The sequence below is a fragment of the Enhydra lutris genome, unplaced genomic scaffold (genome assembly GCF_002288905.1).
Source record: "Enhydra lutris kenyoni isolate GAN:26980312 unplaced genomic scaffold, ASM228890v2 scaffoldscaffold17, whole genome shotgun sequence".
NCBI lineage: Eukaryota > Metazoa > Chordata > Mammalia > Carnivora > Mustelidae > Enhydra > Enhydra lutris.
Genome location: NW_019154101.1, coordinates 16,138,349 through 16,160,230, shown reverse-complemented (window position 1 = coordinate 16,160,230; position 21,882 = coordinate 16,138,349). Strand labels below are relative to the sequence as shown.

Here is a 21,882-nt window from a genome sequence, read left to right as displayed (position 1 = left end):
TTATTAAGTAATCATCTAGTATTTCACCATTAAGAGACTTATTCCCTGTCATGGTATGGAAGAATCCTTCTGCTTTATGTAAAAATTGAATTTTGTTTCCTTTCTTTTAATCAAATAATAATGTTGAATTTTCACAAGTTCCTTTAGGGTTAAGATTATCTTGATCTTGGGGTTTATTTAGTTTAGGTGACCGTTGATAGATTTCTTAATAGTAAACAATGGTTGCATTTCTTTGGATTTGTCCTCCTGGGAATCTTTTCCTCTTTACTACACAATATAGTTCTTGGTAATGTGCCTTTATACTTATTTTGAAGAGCCCTTATGTCATGTAATTACATTTACTTGCATCTGATTACTGTGCTTGTTGAGTTTTAAATTCCTGAAGTTAGTAAATCTAAATATAACAAGGAATTGTGTGTAATGAAAAAGAATATTCTTTCCTGGCCAGTTGTAGCTCTTACTTGGCATGTACCTAAAATACTTTGGGGAATTTTCAATCATAAAATGTTTAGTTCTGGTTGGAAATAGATACTTAAATGTTTACTATAAGCTCAACAATCTATTCTTTCTACTCTTCTAAAAATCCAATCTAGGTAACAAAATGTTCCTGAGAGCTCTTTTTGCCATTCTAGTCTTGAGTAATATAATGTATATTGTCTAATGCCTACAGTCATTTATTAGTTTCTAACATATATCCTTTAACTTTAAAATGGACTACTACAAACTGTGGACAAAACTTGCAGTACCTCTGGCCTCACCATATCAGTTTGATACCTTTTTATCATTTTGGCATTTATCAATTTAAAATTACATATATGTAGCAGATTTATCTAATAAAACCCACTGCATTATTTCTAAGCAGTAATGTTGTTATGTTTCATAACTTAGCTAATGTAAAAATGCCTTTTTAATGGCTCCTGATGTGAGCTAATCATTTTGTGCCCTAAGTATATATCATTGCTTTGTTGATACTATATGCCATTTTACTGCTAATTATAAAATGAGAAACAACTTTTAAGTAACGAATAGGTATAGGTGCTTAAGTAATCGTTTGGATACAGATTTTGTATTTCAAAGCTTATTCATTTTGATCTAATTAGGAGCAGTGCTTTTTGAAGTTGTGCATTTACAGACACTAAGGGATTGGTTAATTAATGAAGGATTTGTGAGTAGGTTGCTAAATAAAAAGCACATATCTCTAGAGTAAAAATATATGTTTAACTAGAATACAAAAAAATTAAAACAGAAATATGTGTTGATTAGAGTTTAAGAGTAACAGAGTAGAAAATAGAAATTTAAATATATAGTCCTCCTTTTTAAATGAACAGAAAAATCACGTTCTAATTAACATTTTGATTAATTTTATCCTTTGGTAAAACACTTCCCTTATTGTACTTTATTTAACTTTCCTACCTTAAGAAGTACCACATATCTTTAGTGATTTATAATTTCTTGGGGGTCATTAGTCTGCATATCATTATTGTACTATACTGTGTCAGCAAATGAGCTAACATGGATAATCCTCTGAATGTACTTTTAGAAAAACCTCATCATTTTTTCTCATTTGCTGTTTTTTTCTCCTCCTATCATGAAGACTGGATTAAAAAAAAAAAACTATCCTTACATTTTGTATTTTGTGACATTGTATTTTTTGAAAATGCAGAATTATATAAATGCAAAGCAGAATGTTTCTTGTTCATGCTCCTATTCATAAATGCATATATATATCTATATGTATATATGTAGATATAGATATAGATATATAGATATAGATATATATCTATCTCCCTGGGCTTTCCTTCTCATGTTGCTGATGTTGACATTTGAAATAGTACCTTCTTTCTCCCTTTGCCACATCTTTGGGTCAACTACTTACTCTTTATGTTTGTCCAAATGGAAATTTTTAAAATTTTCTTTAAAATTTTCTTTATTTATTTGACAGAGGCAGGGAGAGGGGGAACACAAGCAGGGAGAGTGGGAAAGGGAGAAGCAGGCTTCCTGCTGAGCAGGGAGCCTGATGTGGGGCTTGATCCCTGGGGTCCTGGGATCATGAATTGAGCCGAGGGCAGCTGCTTAACGACTCAGCCATCCAGGCACCTGGGAAAATTTTTTTTAATGAACTACAAGTAGATTTGAATTTGTGTACTGTTTCTGTACTTCTGGTAGAAATCTGTATCTTGCCCTGTGGAATAGTTATTTTGTCCTTTACCTCTTTAATAGTTGAAAATTCCTTAAAGGTATGTGTGCCTGATTTAGCTACTGGTTCTTTGGGTGTGTGATACACAGTATCTTGCCTAGAAGTACAACAGAAATACTCTTATGTGTAACAACCTGTGCAGTATAAAGATGTATTTTTAGAGCTTATCTCATTTAAAATTTTGACTACGTCATGTGACAGGAGTAGAAATTCAGAATCCGTGAAGTCAGTGAACTGACTTTTTGAAGTTACCTACAGCAAGGACTTCACTTGAAGCCACATCTTTTGATTTTGAAATTAGTTTTCTTTCTTTCTTTGCTAATATTCTTTCTTTGGTGAGAGCAAATAAAATAAGGGCCAGAAGAGTTGTTAAAAACATTGTCTTTGAATCATAAAACTTGGTCATTTAGTTCATACTTATTCTGACTTAATCAGGTATCCATTAAAAAATTGTTTTAACCAAACTTTTTTTTACCTAATTCTTATGGCATTTTTTGGAGATTGTTTTTTAAATCTAGATACAAGTGAGAATAATTTCCTCAGATAAAATAATCATGTTTATCTCAGTGTTGCATCTTAATGTCCTTTAGAAGCTTAAGTATGGTTGAAGAGCAAAATTTCCTAGGAAGGTTGTGGTACATTTTGATGTATATTATACAAATGATTTTCTTTGCTTGTAAGCCTAAAACACCATTTGCATGTTTTTAAAAGTAATTGGTTTAAGGAACATTGGTTTACTGTAAAAACAAATGTAATTAGTTTGTTTCGTTTTCTTTGTAAACTGTTTCATTACTAATATATTTCCATGAATATAAGAGCTCAACTTCTTAGTTTTGAAAATGCAGTACATTTTTTGGACTTATAAGGGGGAATTTGGCAGTGTCTAACAAAATCTTACATGCATTTATCCTTTAACCCAGCAGTCTCATTTATGGAAATCTATCAAATTATCATATTTAATTATCAAATTAATCATGTAATTATCAAATTAAATTTATTATTTTAATCTGTCACATTATCTGACAAAAATTTGAAAATACATACAGTTGTTTGTTATAGCACTGATTTCAGTATCAAAAGACTAAAAACTGCAAATGTCTATCGATAGGGACTTGGTTGAAAAATTATGGCTTATCCTTGGTGGAATACCATGCAGTTGTAAAAATGAAAAATACCTCTGCATATTGTGTTGGAGTGATATGCAGGATCCTTTGTTAAGTGTTAAAAAGGTGAAGAAAAAGAGTGTTTAGTGTGTTACCATTTATATAAGAAAGAGTGAAGATACAAATGCATGTATAAATGTGTTTTATTAAAAACATGAAAGAATATACCACATTTTTTTAAACGATTGCTTATAGGGATAAGGAAGGAATGAGCTGAAGAGTCAAGGAATATACCTTACTTTTGTATTTTTACTTTGGAATCATTTCAATATTTCATATGGTGATATAGATACATGTAACCAACAAAATAAACAAATTCTGTCCCTAAGAATATAAAATCAAACTGAAGCAAATGAACCCAACAGTTCATATTTGATAGTATAACCTATTACTTTAGATCACTTTAAAGCACAGTAATTTGACTGTAAGAGTCAAGTGATATGTTGCATAAAGACAAAGAACAGCAAAAATACCGTTTTAAGTAATTATATTGCTTGTGGTAGTGCTGATATTCTAAGATTATTTTTGTCTTGTGTGATAGATCAAAAGAAAAACTGATACCACTGGTAACAGATTTTCTGTATGTTTTAAAGCAAACACATGTAATTCATCACAACTTATGATCTATTTCTTTTAAAAAGTTTAAGGAAGGGGATCCTGTTTTGGTTGGGGGGGGGGGATGTGCTGAAGAACCTTCCCAATCAAAATTTCAAATCTGTGATTGGCCTGATTCATGAACTGCTTTTATATATATATGTATATATATATATATATATATATATATATATTTGAAAAATTCCATAATAAAAAAGTGTTTTATGAGTTTATCATTCTGCTTAGACACATGCTATTTCCTTTATCCTTTTAGAATTCTAGATTGTTAGCTGATTTGCAAACCTTTGCATTCTATAGAGAAGTTATTTACTTAAGGATTAAATACTGTGACTCATTGCTCACTCTTCTAGGGGAATACGATTTTAGAATTCTATTACAGTTTAATAATTCTGAACCATCTTGCACACAGAATATCTGATATAATTTCTGCCAAATGAAGAGGGACATATATTTAAAAAGTGCACATCTCCCCTTTGAGTGTCAACTCTATGAGAGCAAGGACTAAATGTCTTTTGTTTACTTAAAAATTATAATACTTGTTTGTATATTAGGTACTTGATAAATAGTAAATGAATAATAAACATCTGTATTTTGTTATAGAGTAATATTATATAGTGCTTTGTGTACTTTCAGAGTGTTTTCAGTTATAATCATTTTCCTTTCCTAAATTTCCCATACGTAGAAAAAGACAGGCATTATTTCTGTTTAATGGAAGAAAAATAGACAATGTAATAAAACAATGCTTGAATATATGTAAACAACAGAAAACTGCATTAATAACTATGTATAAGATAGAACTAATTGCAGATTCTAGGCTGACTTTCTTTTAACCAATAAAGGTAAGTATTTCCCTACATATGTTTTAAGTTCAGACATCTTTGTTTGAACCGTATAAAGTTGTGAGGCTTCAAGATCAAAATAGTTGAGGATCAGCAGTTTCACACGGTCCAACCTGTAGGGCAGTAAGGCTGCTGAAAAAGAAGACAGTCAAAAGCCGTGACCCTCTCATTGCTGTCTACATGTCACTCATCCCTACCTAAAACTGACAGCTGAATGGGAACTGCTTTTTCTGGCACTGGTTTTTCTGGTTGTGGGATCATTTGTACTAATTTCTACTCTTCTTTTGTTTCTCCTTAATTCATTCAGAGACTCATTTTTATTAACCTAGCATGGCATACGTTGCTTGGCCTTACTAGCTATAGCAAAGACCAGAGACAGAACCCTGGCAGCAGTACATTAAGGGAATTAAAAGTATTACTTCTCAAAAAATGTCTGCTTCAACCTATCTAGCAAAGTAAGAATAGTGAAGATATTTTCTCCCCAGTGTAGTAGAGCCATATTATGTGGGCAATAGAAGATTGGTAATGAACTCTGCATGCCAAGCAGACCCTTGACCCTTCAGGTCAAGATCTGAGAGAAGAATCCTATTAGTGCTAAGACTAAAGTTGGGAGAAAAGGAAATTAAATACACTCTGCCTGTTGATAGCATTGGACATTCATAGATAAAATTTCAATACTGAGTTAAGTCGTAGGCTCTATGACTAGATTTTGAGCATTATAGAATGGGGTCATAATATTTATAAAGCAAAAATTTTTCCCTAAGAATGGAATTACAGTAAAAAAACAAAATATAGGTGATATGTAGTTAGCATTATCAGTAATAGGAAATACAAGTGTAAAATGAGATGAGAAGATATGCCTATAAGCTGCAAATAATGTTATTGGTTGACATAAGTAATAACACATGGAAAAACAAAAATTCATTAATACCATCTGGTACGGGCTGAATTGTGTCACCCTATCCCCAAAATTCATATGTTGAAACCTTTACCACCACTACCCTCAGAATGACTATATTTGAAGGGGTAATTAAGTTAAAATGAGATTACATTAGAGTAGGCCCTAATCCAGTTTGTCTGCTGTCCTTAAAAGAAGAAATTTGGACACAGATATCCAGAGGAAGTCCAGGTGAAAACATAGAAGACTGCCATCTACAAGCCAAGGAGAGGGGTCCAACCCTTCCAACACTGTGTTCTTGGACTTCTGCAGAACTGTGAGAAGATAAATTTCTGTTTTTAAGTCACCCAGTCTGTGCTACTAATACACCATGTTCAAGCTACTTAAAGGTAGAATCAGTATTCCCCAAAATTGAATCAGATCTATACAAAATGAGTTTTAGAAAGTATTCAAGAATATATCTTTTAAAGGATAAAATAATAGAACAAAAAAGGAAGATTTCTGCATCTGTTTTTTAGATCTATGACAAATTGAGATAAGCCATTATATCTGTTCCCATTCCCTGCTCCCCACGCCAAAAACAAAAGTATAAGAGAGATTCAACAAAGGAAATATTTCTTCACTGGTAATTTGTAAATCATAAATGAAAATTAGAATACTGGAAAGTAATTATCTTAGTTTCCTAGGACTACAGTATCAAAATAGTATGAACTGGGTACCTTAAAACAACAGAAATTTATTGACTCCCAGTTTTGGAGCAGTCCAGAATGAAAGTTTTAACAAGACTGTGTTCCCTCTGAAGGTGCTAGGGAAAGAACTCTCTGATGCTTCTCTCCTAGGTTCTAATAGCCTTAGATGGTTTGGCTTGTAAATGCCATTTTCCAGTCCTCTGTCTTCACGTGACATTCCCTATGTGTGCCTTTTCATTGTCTCTCTGTATGTATGTGTTTCTCTGTTCACATTTTCCCTATCTGATACCAGTCATATTAGGATAGGAGTAACCTATCCTGAAGTGGTCTCATTTTATCTTGATTACCTCTGTAAAAACCCTGTTTCCAAATATTGTTACAAGCACAAGTACTGTGGGTTGGTTAGAACTTGGACATACTTTTTGGGGGAGAGACAGAATTCCACCCATAACATTAATGTACTAAAATGTTAGCAGTGTTAATCACTGTGCCATTGTTACTATGGTTTTTTTTTTAACCTTTTCTGTTTTTTCCTTCAATAAACATGTATTCCTTTATAAGCTAAACAATCTGAATGTTATTCAAAAAGTAAGATAAATGATTTTTGTAAAAATCTCACTTTTAAATTATTTTCTACATTAGCTCCCAGTTTTTATGTTATACAGTCCTGTTTGGTTTAAATTATTTTCTGATTCAGCAAGAGTCCATTTGCATTAATACAACATTTAGCAATCTGTCATCTGCATAATTATACTTCTGTGATTAAAGGTAGGGTAGAAGAAACTCCCATCTCTGAATTAAAATGGTCTGTTAGCATTTGTTATCTGTAGAGAGCAGACTGCTGTTGTGGGTAAGAGGAGGACTGTATGAATAAAGAAGGCATTTAGCATTAGGTAAATGATCAGTGGGAATATCATCAGTTTACCTCTAAGTCTCGAATCCCTAGGCCATGAAAGTTTTCTCATGCATTAGGCAAGTAGATGAAGCATCCTAGTATGTAGGATGTCTTTCTATTTGGGTCATATGTCAAGCTCTTCATTGGTTTTGTGTGAATCACTGATCACTGCTTTTTAAAAATATGGTTTTATAAGCTTTCTAATGAAGTGACTTCTTTTTTTCTAGATTTGCCTACAATGGATAACTCAGTGTTTTTGGAATTATTTGGATTGGATAGAAATCTGCCATTATATTGCTACTTGTGTTTTCCTTGGTCCTGATTATCAAGTGTATACCTGTATAGCTATATTCAAACATCTGCAGCAAGACATTCTGCAGCACACTCAGACTCAAGATCTACAAGTTTTCCTGAAAGTAAGTAATTTTAGAGGGAAAATGGTGGTTAAGAGTTCATAGTTAATAAATAAATAAAATCTTAAAAAAATAAAACAAGAGTTCATAGCTAACTTTGATGGGATGCTTATATGTCAGACACTTTTCTCGACAGTCATCTGAAAATAACCTTAAAAAGTAGGTACTAGGGGCACCTGGGTGGCTTAGTAGGTTAAAGCCTCTGCCTTCAGCTCGGTTCATGATCCCAGGGTCCTGGGATCGAGCCCCACGTCTGGCTCTCTGCTCAGCAGGGAGTCTGCCTCTCCCTCTGCTCCTCCCCCTGCTTGTGATCTCTCTCTCTTTCAAATAAATAAAATCTTAAAAAAAAAAAAGTGGGTACTATTATTCTCATTTTAGAGATGAAGAAATGAGGCACCAACTCAAGTTGCTCAAGATGACACACTTGGGAGTGGTGGGACTGCAGTGTGAAGGAGCTAAGCTGATAGCCAGTGTGCTGTCCCACAAGATGTATTTTATATCTATATCTATCTCCATATATTCCTTATATCTTAACTAGTTACTAAAAGTTCAAGTTACTATGTTAAGATAGAGGTTTGAAATATTTTAAAAACATTTAATGTAATTTCCTATGCCTTCATATTCTGCATTTTTTAAACTTTCACCTATGTTTATAAAACATTTCCATGAAAGATTATTCTATTATAACATTCTTTTTTAAAAAGTCACTACATTATGTAAGTTAATATTTTAAAACAAGATATAACTTGCTTTCTATCTCACAATAATATGAGTTTTGAAGCTCTGGACTTTAAGAAATATGGTTATATAAATACATCCCTGTGTGTAATTCCTTATGGAACTCCAACCCTAAGTTAAAATCTCTCCTTGAATCTGAGAGATTCCCTCAAATGTTTCCCTCCCCCTGCTCCCCTCACCATCCCACAAATACACATACACATGCATACACCAAAACCAGCATTTGTCCTTTGCTAGATTTTCTCTAGTTCAACAAGTAATTTCTGTTAATTAATTTTATCATTTTTTTTGCTTTTTTTAAATTAACATATAATGTATTATTTGCCCCAGGGGTACGGGTCTGTGTTCATCAGTCTTATATGATACATAGCACTCCCCATAGCACATCACCCAGCCACCTTATCCCTCCTGTCCCCCTCCACTCCAGCAACCCTCAGTTTGTTTCCTGAGATTAAGAGTCCCTTAGGGTTAGTCTCCCTCTCTGGTTTTGTCTTGTTTCATTTTTCCCTCCCTTCCCCTATGATCCTCTGCTTTGTTTCTCAAATTCCACATATTAGTAAAATTGTATGATAATTGGCTTTCTCTGATCGACTTATTTCACTTAGCATAATACCCTCTAGTTCCATCCATGTCATTGCAAATGGCAAGATTTCACTTTCTGATGGCTGCATAATATTCCATTGTATATCTATACCACATCTTTTTTATCCATTCATCTGTTGATGGACATCTGGGCTCTTTTCATAGTTTGGGTATTGTGGACATTGCTGCTGTAAACATTGGGATGCAGGTGTCCCTTTGGATCACTACATTTGTATATTGAGGGTAAATACCCAGTAGTGTGATTGCAGGGTCATGGGGTAGCTCTATTTTCAACTTTTTGGGGAACCTCCATGCTGTTTTCCAGAGTGGCTGCACCAGCTTGCATTCCCACCAACAGTGTAGGAAGGTTCTCCTCCGCATCCTCACCAACATCTGTCATTTCCTGACTTGTTAATTTTAACCATTCTGATTGGTGTGAGGTGGTGTCTCATTGTGGTTTTAATTTTATCATCATTCTTTACCCCTCAGAGCTCTTTTCCCTTTAATCATGATTTTCTATAAATCAATGCCACTGATTATTCAAGATTGCCAAACTATCAAGAATTTTTATTTCATAAATACTGAATTCAAAAGGTCTCAAACTTTTTACATATATCCCTAGAATGTTAGCTCAGGAAATTTTTTTTTTTTTTTTTTTTTTTTAGAGAGAGAGAGTGAGCATGAGCAAGGTGGGAGTGAAGGGCCAGGGGAAAGAGAGAGAATATTAAGCATGCTCCATGCCCAGCAGGTAGCCTGACATGGGTCTCCATCTCAAAAGATCATGACCTGTGCCAAAATCCAGAGTTGGACGCTTAACCGACTGAGCCATGCAGGCCCTCCTTAGGAACATTTTTAATGAAAATATATACCAAGACAATGATTGTACATGTAAAAGGAAAACTTATGTAGAAAAATAAAACAGTTATCTGAAAGAGATAATTTGGAGAACAGTGATGGTTAAACAAATGGGGATTATGTTGAGGGCAAAATGTGGGTTCCTTTTTAGTACGTGACACTTTCATTACTACCGTGGTCAATTATAGGAATTTCAGAGTCTGAAATTTTCCCAAGCACTTATAATATCCTTTAACCTGTAATTCTCTAACCTTTTATCCCACTTCAGTTTCTCTTACAGTGTTTGTCATAGCCAGAATTTTTTAATATATATTTTTGTTAGTCTTCCTCAGTATAATGTTTATGTTGCACTAGGACAGTGATTTTTGTCTATCTCATTTACTAATATGTTTTTAATGCCTTTAACAGGACCTGGCATATAATAGGTGCCTAATAAATATTTGTTGATAGAATAAACAAATAACACATATAAGAGAAAGATGAACTTATTTTTGTTCCCATTTAAAAACAAACATTACTAAATTCTTTAATGTTGGTGCTTATTGCAGTTTCTTCTCTTTGTTGACTACTTCTTGATAAATTCTAAAGATCTTTTAAATGAGGGGGGAAAAGGTCATTACTCAAGTCCTATTTAAATTACTAAAATTTTAATTGAATTGGTTTAAATCCAAACTAAGAACATGTTGGCAAAGAACTAATTAATTTTAGTACTTATCCTGGAACTAACCTTCTTTTTTTTTTTTTTTAAAGATTTTATTTATTTATTTGACAGAGATCACAAGTAGGCAGAGAGGCAGGCAGAGAGAGAGAGGAAGGGAAGCAGGCTCTCTGCTGAGCAGAGAGCCCGATGTGGGGCTCGATCCCAGGACCCTGAGACCATGACCTGAGCCAAAGGCAGAGGCTTAACCCACTGAGCCACCCAGGCGCCCCCTGGAACTAACCTTCTTACTCCTTCTGTTTGTATTCATCTGAGGGATTAGGAAAAATATCTTTATGATTTTGGACTTCATTTTATTTTTTGTTCTATTTCCAAGAGGTAGGTCTCAAGTTCACTGATCTCTTTTGGTGGGCAGTTATTTTTCTTGTGAGATAAATTCGAGGATGGTTTATATAAGTATTATTACATGCACCTTTACTCTATTAAGCCCTGTTATGACCTGTTGTTTCCCATGTTTATAAACATATATAGACTCTTTACCATTTACTCACATTTTAACCAATCATGAAACTTTGGTTAATAAAGTGATGTTCATTTTTCCTTCCCTTGAAGACAAGTCAGAAATAGTTATATAATTTAAAAATTTCTCATTCAACTGTAGTTTTAAGTATTAAACCTGGGGAATTATGTTTTATGCTTTCTAATCCAGAAATCTCAGACTTGTACAAAGGGTGAAAAAAAGTAGTAATTATCCATATAACTATAAACCACAGCCATAATACTATTCTTATATAGGTTACATGTTATCTCCTGACTGTACTTATTTAAATATGATTGCTTCTGTAGAGGTGGAGTAGAATAGAGGACTTTTACTTTTTAGCATATTTGTTGTTGTTGTTGTTGTTTTTATTTATGAAGAATGGGTCCATACTTCTTTCATAATAAAACTTTTTAAAAGGGGGGTATTGAATCATTATATAAAAATAGATAAAACAAGCATCTAACTGTTATAAATAAATTCAAATAATCAGGCCCAATTGAAAGTTTCCAAAACACTGAAAACCACAAACAAACATGTTTTCAACTATTATCAGTTATCCTGAGAAACTTCAGGTAATGGGATGGTTCCAGAAGATTGAAAATATGCAGTTAAAATTTTCCTGGTTTAAGTTTCATTTATTGACAGAGAGTGACATGATAGAACCATTGCTTTAGGAATGATAATAATCTGTCTGAAGCATATAGTATAGAAACAATATTAACCCATTTGTATTCATTTGGGTTTAGGCTCAAGATTTTAAATTAGGCAGTTAGGAGCCTAGACTCATTGCCTACGTTTCTGACAGCCCACTGAGCAATTCTTCATGATCAGTGTATTAAAAAGATGATTTGGAATTTCTTAGACCAGGTGGTGAACATGAATAGTTAGGCCAAGTTTACTTGAAAAACAAAATCCCCCCCCCACCGCAAAACCCCAAACACTTTATTTTTCCCCTTTTGACTAAATCACTAAATGATTAAATGAACGGCATGGGTATAAGATGATATCAGCAAGGTGTTTTCTGAGTTTTATTGTGTAGACACAATAAATAAGTGGATTTGATAATAGAGCAGCATTATATATTATGTGTAATGAGTGCATTACTCCCACACGTGGTGATTGATAGATCAGTCCTGAGCTAAGACAACTTTTGAAGGTTTGTTGAAGGACTTACTTAGTCCTTGGATTCAGGGTCCTGGATTTTTTTTAATCAGTGACAGATGATGGTTCAGAAAATCTGTGAGCATTACACTTACCAGAAAGAAAAACATGCTCTAGAAAAATAAGCACAGTACTCTTAAATATACCAGTGAACTTAAAAGTCTAAAGTTTTTTGGTTTTCCATTTTATTTTATTTTATTTTATTTTATTTGATGGAGAGAGAGATCACAAGTAGGCAGAGAGGCGCAGGCAGAGGGATAGGGAGAAGCAGGCTCTCCACTGAGCAAGGAGTCCAATGTGGGGCTCAATCCCAGGACCCTGGGATCATGACCTGAGCTGAAGGCAGAGGCATAATCCACTGAGCCACCTAGGTGCCCCCCCTCTTTCCCACTCTCACTCACTCACTCTCACTCACTCATGCAAGCAAGCCAGTTTAGAAAGAGTAATAGTACTTCAGAAGACCCACTGTTTTAGCCAACTGGCTATACTGCATTTCTCTCTAGCATGATAATAGGTTGGCAGTGATCTTGGTTTTAGTTTGTGAATTCAATTGATTTCAACTTGGAAAAAACGTCACTGAAATGCCAGGCTAGGAAAAGATTGCCTTCCAGTGAAAATCAGGCTATGAATGCTCAAGATAATTAATTAAAATGCTTCAACTAAATCCTGCATGTTATGGCAAAATCAATTTATAATTATGAAAAAATCAAATTAATTTCAATCCAATCAGTAAATTGTCAAGAGGAATTTTATTGTTTTTGTTCCTGCAGCTGTTACCAGAACATGTTGACAGGGTAAGGAATGGAGATCAGTCTGAGAAACAGCACATGAATTGCTAAGCTTTTAAAAGACAAAAGTATACATGGTACAAAAAATAATTCATCGTCTGAGGGAATAGATAAAACACGTTCGGTTTTATGTTAACTGTGGTTTGCAAATAAGTGTTTTTCACTGTTCTTGTATCACTGGGTTTGCCTGCATTCAAATTCTGGCTCTGTCACTCTGTAAGCTTGGACACCTTGCTTAACCTCTCTGTGCCTCAGTTTTCTCATCTGTATAATTAGGTGTGAAATAATACCTATTACATGGAATTGTTGAGGAATTAAATGATACCTTTTTGTAAAATACTTCTAGGACACTGTCTGGCACATAGCAAGTGCATTAAAAAAAAAATAGCGGTTATTTGAATATCTACATCCCTGTCCCATCCTTCTCTTGTTATTAACTGAAGAAAAAGATTGTATACAAGCACAGCAAAGGATGTAAGCCTTTTTTCTGAGTCCATACTAGACCATATACTTTGCTTCCATTTTTTTCTTCTCTAGCCCTGTAGATATTTTAGGAAATCATAGTAATACCTGACATACACTTCAGATCTAGGTCAGGATCGTTCTCTTACATTGTATCTGATCAAGGCCTATTCCCTCATTTACCCCGCCAGGATTAGATCATCTCCCTAGTCATCACATAATGCCCACGTATCCCTCAGCTAAGTTAAAGTTAATTATTTATTATTTTTAAATTTTGTATTTAAATTCAATTTACTTAACATGTACTGGATTATTACTTTCAGGGCTAAATTTAGTGATTCATCAGTTGCATATAACACCCAGTACTCGTTACATCAAGTGCCCTCCTTATTAACCATCACCCAATTACCCCATCCCTCCACCCCCCTCCCCTCCTGCAGTCTTCAGTTTGTTTCTTATAGTTAAGAGTCTCTTATGGTTTGCCTCCCTCTCTGTTTTCATTTTATTTTTTTCTTCCTTTCCCCTATATTCATCTGTTTTGTTTCTTAAATTCTATATATGAATGAAATCATACAGTATTTATCTTTCTCTGCCTGACTTACTTCGATTAGCATAATACCCTCTAGTTCCATCCATGTCATTGGAAATGGCAAGATTTCATTTTTTTTGATGGCTGAGTAATATTACATTGTATGTATGTATGTGTGTGTGTGTGTGTGTGTGTGTGTGTGTGTGTGTATGCACTACATCTTTTTTATCCGTTCATCTGTTGATGGCCATCTAGTCTCTTTCCATATTTTGGCTGTTGTGGACATTGCTGTTATAAACATTGGGGTGCATGTGCCCTTTCGAATCATTATGTTTGTGTTCTTTGTATAAATACCCAGTAATGTAATTGCTGGTTCATGGGATAGTTCTATTTTTACCTCTTTGAGGAAGCTCCATACAATTTTCCAGAGTAGCTGTACGAGTTTGCATTCCCACCAATGGTGTAAGAGGGTTCCCTCTTCGCATTCTTGCCAACATCTGTTGTTTCCTGAGTTGTTAATTCTAGCCATTCTGATCAGTGTGAGGTTATATGAGTTAAAATCTTTTAAGAATCACATCCTCTTTCCTAAATACTTATGAACCTCATACTCTGTCCAGAGCTACGCACACTCTATAAACTTCCCTAATCCTTAGTGTGCTTATTAAAACTGACATATCTGGACTCCTCCCCAGACCTACCCAAACAATTTTCATGACAGGCCTGAGTTGCCAGGTTTTAGTATAAAATCTCAAATCGCTTGAAACCTTTGACTTTGTAAAAATGTTACTTTTGAAACTTGAATCCAGAATGCCAACACCAGGGATTTAATAGTTTTGGGGCTGTTGAGCTCTGGGATTTCTGATTATACCAAGCACCCCAGGAGAAACATACTAGAAAAAAACATTACTGACAGATTGGTTGGTTTTCTACCATTTTGACCAAAAAAGAAGGTCCTACACAAAAAATCATCTCTAGCAAAGGTAAAGAGCAGAGCCAATTTCACAAAAGTCCTTCTTTCATGTGACTCTTACTATATAATTTGATGCTTCTTATGTGAGATTTGATATCCATGTAAATCCTTTAAGTTACCTCGGTATATTAAGTTCTGCCCCTTTTGTCCTAAACTTTTATATGTTTCCAGGTGATTATTAATAAGTGTCAATTCATTGTTCCCATTTAACCCATTCAAAGTGACTTTTCTTCAAACTTTATAAAGAACTATTATGTCTTTTTTTGAAATCATCTTTCAAATACATTAATAATTAAATTTGGGAACTAATATAGCAAACATGCTTAAACTTGATCCTGAAGTCATAAAACTAAGGCATGTAATGTTAGCACACCCAGTCTTTTTGTACTTTGTATAATTTGTCACCCCAAAAGGCATTATCTTTGATTCATATTCCAGATTTACAAGACTTGCAGTAGCTCTAAAATTTTTTTTTATTTTATTTATTTATTTATTTTTTAAGAGGCTCAGTGGCTCTGACATGTTCGGCTCAGTGGGTTAAGCCCCTGCCTTTGGCTCAGGTCATGATCTCAGGGTCCTGGGATTGAGTTCTGCATCAGGCTCTCTGCTCAGCAGGGAACCTGCTTCCCCCTCTCTCTCTGCCTGCCTCTCTGCCTACTTGTGATCTCTCTTTCTCTCTGTCAAATAAATAAATAAAATATTTAGAAAAAAATAAAAAACATTTTTGCTAGAAATTATTTTTGGAAACTTTAACTGATACAAGTAATGTTTGAAGCATAGGTATAGTTTGATTTCTGTAAGGGGCACGTTCCTGAGACATTGCAAGAAAAGACAGTAATATAATATTTTAAGTGAAATGTTCCCTTATGTTTTTGGCAAGGGGTTGAAAAACAGACGAGTCAGTAATCTTCGATGTTGAACATTATAGATTTGTAGCGTGATCAAGAAAATCTAACTTAGCCATTTTAGAGACCATCAGTAAATAAAGACGTTCTTCCTATGAAACCATTAACACCTTGAGTGCTTATTGAATGCCAGGCACTGGGCAAAGGGATTTATGGGTATTATTAATTCACTCATTGACTTACTCGACTATTATACAACAGCTGTGTCCCAGGCACAGCTGTGTTATAAGACAGGCTGTGTCCCTACCCACACTGACCTTCATTCTAGTGGTAGACAAGTATTTGAATAAATACATAATGCTTCAGGGGCGCCTGGGTGGCTTAGTGGGTTAAAGCCTCTGCCTTCCACTCAGGTCATGATCCCAGGGTCCTGGGATCGAGCCCTGCATCGGGCTCTCTGCCCAGTGGGAAGCCTGCTTCCTCCTCTCTCTCTTTCTCTGCCTGCCTCTTCACCTACTTGAGATCTCTGTCTGTCAAATAAATAAATCAAATCTTTTAAAAAAAAATGCTTCAGGTATTGATAGATCTTATCATAAGGAAATCAAACATCTTAAGAGAGTCATACTAAGTCAGAGATGCTGTATAGAGTCCAGCAAAGGCTACTCTGAGAGAGTAAGCAGAAATCTGAATGAAGCAAAGGAAAAAGCAAAGCAAGGACTTCTGGGCAAAATTCTTCTAAATAGAAAGAAAGGCATATGCAGAATCTTAGAGGTAAGAATGAGGTTGACCCACTTAGAAAGTGTTGAGATGACCACTGTGGCAGAACAAGGTGAGATAGAACAGTAAGAGAGGAGTCAGGGCCAGATCATATAAGGTTTTATAGTCCAGGAAAAGGAGTCTAGACAGTACAACTTTATGCCATTATTGTCTGCATTTGCACAGGAGAAATTGAGGCTTAGAGTGTCGGTAAACTTCCTCAGGTTCAGGTTCATACATCTAGTAACTAGTACAGGGGAGTTTGGACCCTTTTTGGTATGAATCCAAATCTTGTACTCCTTCTAGTATATCAGGTTGACTCTCGCTAACTAGTCTGGTTACCTTTTTAAAAACCTTAAATTCAGGGGCGCCTAGGTGGCTCAGAGTGTTAAAGCCTCTGCCTTCGGCTCAGGTCATGATCCCAGGGTCCTGGGATCGAGCCCCACATCGGGCTCTTTCCTTGGTGGGGAGCCTGCTTTTCCTCCTCTCTCTCTCTGCCTGCCTCTCTTCCTACTTGTGATCTCTCTCTGTCCAATAAATAAATAAAATCTTTAAAAAACAAAACAAAACAAAACAAAACAAAACAAAAAACCTTCAGTGGACCTTCTAGTTAAATGTTCTCAATAGTAAAAGAAAAATCAGTGGATACATATTTGAAACTGGGTTCTGTATACAAAGGAGAGAGGCAAGCTGTGTATATGCCACATCATGTAATATTGAATGCACATGAAATATTGTGGTTTAAAATAGTAATTTTTATTTTTCATTTTGTTATTTTTTTGAATTTTATTTCATTTTTTTCAGTGTTCCAAAATTCGTTGTTTATACACCACACCCATTGCTCCATGCAATATGTGCCCTCCATAATACCCACCAGGCTCACCATTTTTTTAAAGATTTTATTTATTTGAGAGAGCAAGCAAGTGAAAGAGAGCACAAGCAGAGGGAGAGGCAGAAGGAAAGGAAGAAGCAGACTGCCCACTGATCAGGGAACCTGATGCAGGACTCAAACCCAGGATGCTGGGATCATGATCTGAGCCAAAGGCATATGCTTAACCAACTGAGCCACCCAGACACCCTAGAATAGTAATTTTTTAATGCTTTTTGGTGATTTCAACATTTGAAACCTAGAATTAATGAAGAGAGCCAATCACTGGTTGAAAAGATATTAAGATACAAAAAAGAAAATGCAGTATGCTCAAAATGAACTTCTAACCAAGATATAAACCACTTCAGAAGTAACATATTAGAAAATATAGTCCATTGTTTATATAAAAAGGGATAGTATTGCTTTATATAATTACATGTTTGCCTACTTAAAGAATAAGGGAATTCATGTGTGCCTGGCTAGCTCAGGACAGCATGCAACTCTTAATGTTGGGGTCATAAAATCAAGCCCCACATTGGGGGTAGAGATTACTGAAAAAAAAATAAGTGAATTCATATTTTTATACAGAGTCCAATACACTGAGATCTATAAACAAAATGATAAAGCAGTATTCTGAAGAAATTGTCTTCTATAAATTGAATGATAAGCTGGCAGTCTAAATGGTTATAATTACAAGGTAAAGTTATCCACTAAAGTCATTAGAGAACATTTAGGATAAAATGAAAAATACACCACTCTGAAGATAAAAAGTAGAATTAGAGATTCTGAAGATTTTATTCAGAGTTATAAATTGTAAAATTTAAATAATGAACTGCATCATTTAAAAACATTATTTTAAAAATGAATGTTTTTCTCTTATGATATAATGACCTTTATAGACTTATTTGGCCATTTTTATTTGTTTCAAGTTTTTATTTAAATTCCAGTTAGATAACATATTATATAATATTAGTTTCAGGAGTAGAATTCAGTGATTCATTACTAAGATACAATACCCAGTGCTTATCAAAAGGCCCCTTCATAATACCCATCACCCATTTAATCCATCCCCCATCCTCCTCCTCTCCAGCAACACTCAGTTTGTTCTTTATAGTTAAGCATCTACTTTATGGTTTGCCTTCCTTTTTTTCCCCTATGTTCATCTGTTTTACATCATTTCTTAAATTCCACATATGAATGAAATCATATGGTATCTATCTTTGACTTATTTTGTTTGGCATAATACTCTCTAGCTCTATCCACATCACTGTAAATGGCAAGATTTTATTCTTTTTGATGGCTGAGTAATATTCCAGCGTGTGTGTGTGTGTGTGTGTGTGTGTGTGTGTGTGTGTGTATGCATGCACATACCATATCTTCTTTATCCATTCATCAGTTGATATACCTTTGGGCTTTTTCCATTATTTGACTATTGTTGATAATGCTCCTGTAAACATTGGGATGCATGTGTCCATTCAAATCAGTATTTTTGTGTCCTTTGGGGAAGTACCTAGTAGTGCAGTTGCTGGATTGTAGGGTAGTTATGTTTTTACCTTTTTGAGGAAATTCCGTACTGTTTTCCAGAGTGGTTGCACCAGTTTGCATTATGGGTGTCTCTTCAGAATAGTTATCAGGGTATTTTCTCTTTAATTTGAAATTAATGTCCAAAAATTAAAGCCATAATTCAAAAAATATTTTAAGGAAAAATACATGTAAGACAAGTGATAACAATGGTTCTCCATAAGTGGAACAGTAATTAAATATGTTCAATAGATTTTGCATATTTTTGCCCAGAAAAGAATTATTAGAGCTATTATTCAAATGGTGTCATCTCCTATTGTGATTCAGTTAATGAACAATAAGCATTCTTTTAAAAATCATGTGTATGCACTAAAGCAATTTTTCTGACATTGGGTTTTTATCTGTTAGAATAACACATTACTATAATTTCTCTCCACTGACATACAGACTCCTCATTAAAGTTTTAATGAGGAGTTGATCAGTGCCAAATCACACATAATTTGAATGAAAAGAATGGTTAAATTCATAAATAGTTCCTGACCTACAACAGTAACTGTTTAAGGTGAATTCTTGAGCAGTAAGAATTGTCTTCAATCCTGTTTTTCCCCAAAAGCAAAGTGAAATATTTTTTGACAAGAGAGAAATTTACAAAGACCCAGTATTTCTGCTATTCATAAGATGAACATCTTCCCTTTGATTGAGTTGCTTATACATAAAACTGGAGACACAATATATACCTCAGCTGTTAATGTTTTAGGACAGGGACCTGCCAAATTAACCTTCGTGTCTTCAGTTTATAATCAAGAATGAATAAGTTAATGAAGAAATAAAGGAATAGATAACAATTATTTTTTAAATTAAAGGTAAAGTTCAGTTTTTTTAAAAAGATTTTATTTATCTAATTGACAGAGAGAGATCCCAAGTAGGCAGAGAGGCAGGCAGAGAGAGAGGGAAGCAGGCTCCCCACTGAGCAGAGAGCCAGAGTTGGGAATTGATCCCAGGACCCTGAGATCATGACCCGAGCCGAAGGCAGCGGCTCAACCCACTGAGCCACCCAGGCACCCAAAGTTCAAATTTTTATGTTGGGAGGAGTTAGCTCTAGCCAGTGTTATAATGTTACACATACAACTTAACATCATTTAGTTTTTTTGGCTATAACATCAGACTTGTAGATCAGTAATTTTTTTTTTTTTTGATGTACCAACTATTCCTCCAGGTTATCCATATTTCAGGTGATACATGGCAAAATAAGTATAAGTTCTCCCAAGTCATTTGCAAGCTGAGAACTATTACTTAAATAAGTGAGCAGTAACATTTGAGGAAGGCTTTTACAAACATTCATCCTTACTGAGAATTGCGTGTAGTGTTTTCCTAGTCATTATACATTCGTTTATCTCATCTATAAACTGATCACCTCAGGCACAATTATCTGGTAGGATAGTATATTATCTTTTGTTCTTTTTGAACTGCTTTTGGTTTTTGTTAGTACTTTTATCTCTAAACTGTAATCTCTAGAAAGGCATGAATTGTCCAACTTTTAAAATAACCTCCAAAACTCTGACCATAATACTACATTGGATTAGATATGATTTTTCTTTAGAATTTTTGGAGGGTAGGTACTTCATAGCTTGTATTTAGAAATGTTAAAAGAAATAGCTGTACAATTCCCTTAAAGTCTCCAAGATTTTAAGTGAGTATTCCTATTCTTTTATTCTTGAGTGCCTCATTTGGGACATTAACCATTAAATTCAGAATTAGCATAGACATGCACAGTACCAACATTATGAGTTATAGACTATTGAAGGTTTTATGAACCTTCAGAGCTGTAGAACAGATATTTCTTGGACATTATAGTATCCTTTGATAAGCTTTAAGGTCTTTATTCATTAAAAATGTGAACAATCATTCTATAATTGAAACTTTATCCAAAATAGTAGGAAGATTTCATTAAGTAAGAATTTGCCTTATTTTTTGTTAGCTGTAAAACGTATTTGGTTTTACAAACAGACAAGCTTGTTTCATAGGTACATGATTTTTTTGCTATCACATACATACATAGCCTACTACGTAAAAAACAATTACATATTTACTAGCAACATAAAGCCCCCATCTATAGCTGAAAAAGTCAACTATTTAAAATTCATCAACTTAGAATTGTGTTTCTTTATGCAAGCAAATTAATTTCTCTTTGTATTTTTTGACAGGAGGAAGCACTGCATGGTTTTCGAGTGAGTGATTACTTTGAATACATGGAGATTTTGGAACAAAACTACCGAACAGTAGTGCTGAGAGACATGCGGAACATTAGAGTGCAGAGCACATAGATGGTGAAGTGCACGGTTTAATGTCATGTTTTATTTATTTGTAAAGAAAACAGAGGGACTTGATTGTCTTCTGTGTCTAAAACAACATATGCTTTGTGAATACCCATATTGTGAATCAATACTGGGACTCTTTCAATATAATAATATATATTTGATTAGGAATTAGCTCAATTTGTGACATGAAGTAAATTCATTTTTGTTAAGTTTGTTGTTTTCTGAGGCTGTTTTAGAATCAGATCTAATTTACTTATAGTTCTTTACATTTAAGAGCTGGTCCCAACTGACATCTCTTTCTTTACCAGAAGATTAAAATATTTTTTTCTAAATGAGTTTTGAAAGAAGCATCAACATTATAAATAATTGTTTACTAGCCAGAGAGAGAGTCCATACGAACAAGGAAGACATTTATTTTCTTCATGTTTTGTCTGCACCTATAAAGGAAAATAGACAAAGCCACAATTACTAATTTTACATGTGGTGGAAATAAATTATATTTATCATAGCAAATGCTAAGAAAACTATTGTTCTCAGACATAATTGTTTTTCTAGGAATTGTTTTTGATAGCTATATCAAA

At 34.3% G+C, this 21,882-nt stretch overlaps 1 protein-coding gene across 1 annotated transcript in view; it reads left to right on the top strand.

The window, feature by feature from the left end:
• Positions 1-21,342, top strand: part of LOC111147590 (TBC1 domain family member 32) — a 237,940-nt gene extending 216,598 nt beyond the window's left edge. Inside the window, exons 31-32 of the mRNA XM_022503709.1 lie at positions 7,524-7,712; positions 21,188-21,342. Of these exons, the coding sequence (XP_022359417.1) occupies positions 7,524-7,712; positions 21,188-21,307 (309 nt within the window). The 3' untranslated portion in view covers positions 21,308-21,342. The remainder of the gene's footprint in view (positions 1-7,523; positions 7,713-21,187) is intronic.
• The last annotated feature ends 540 nt before the right edge of the window (positions 21,343-21,882 follow it).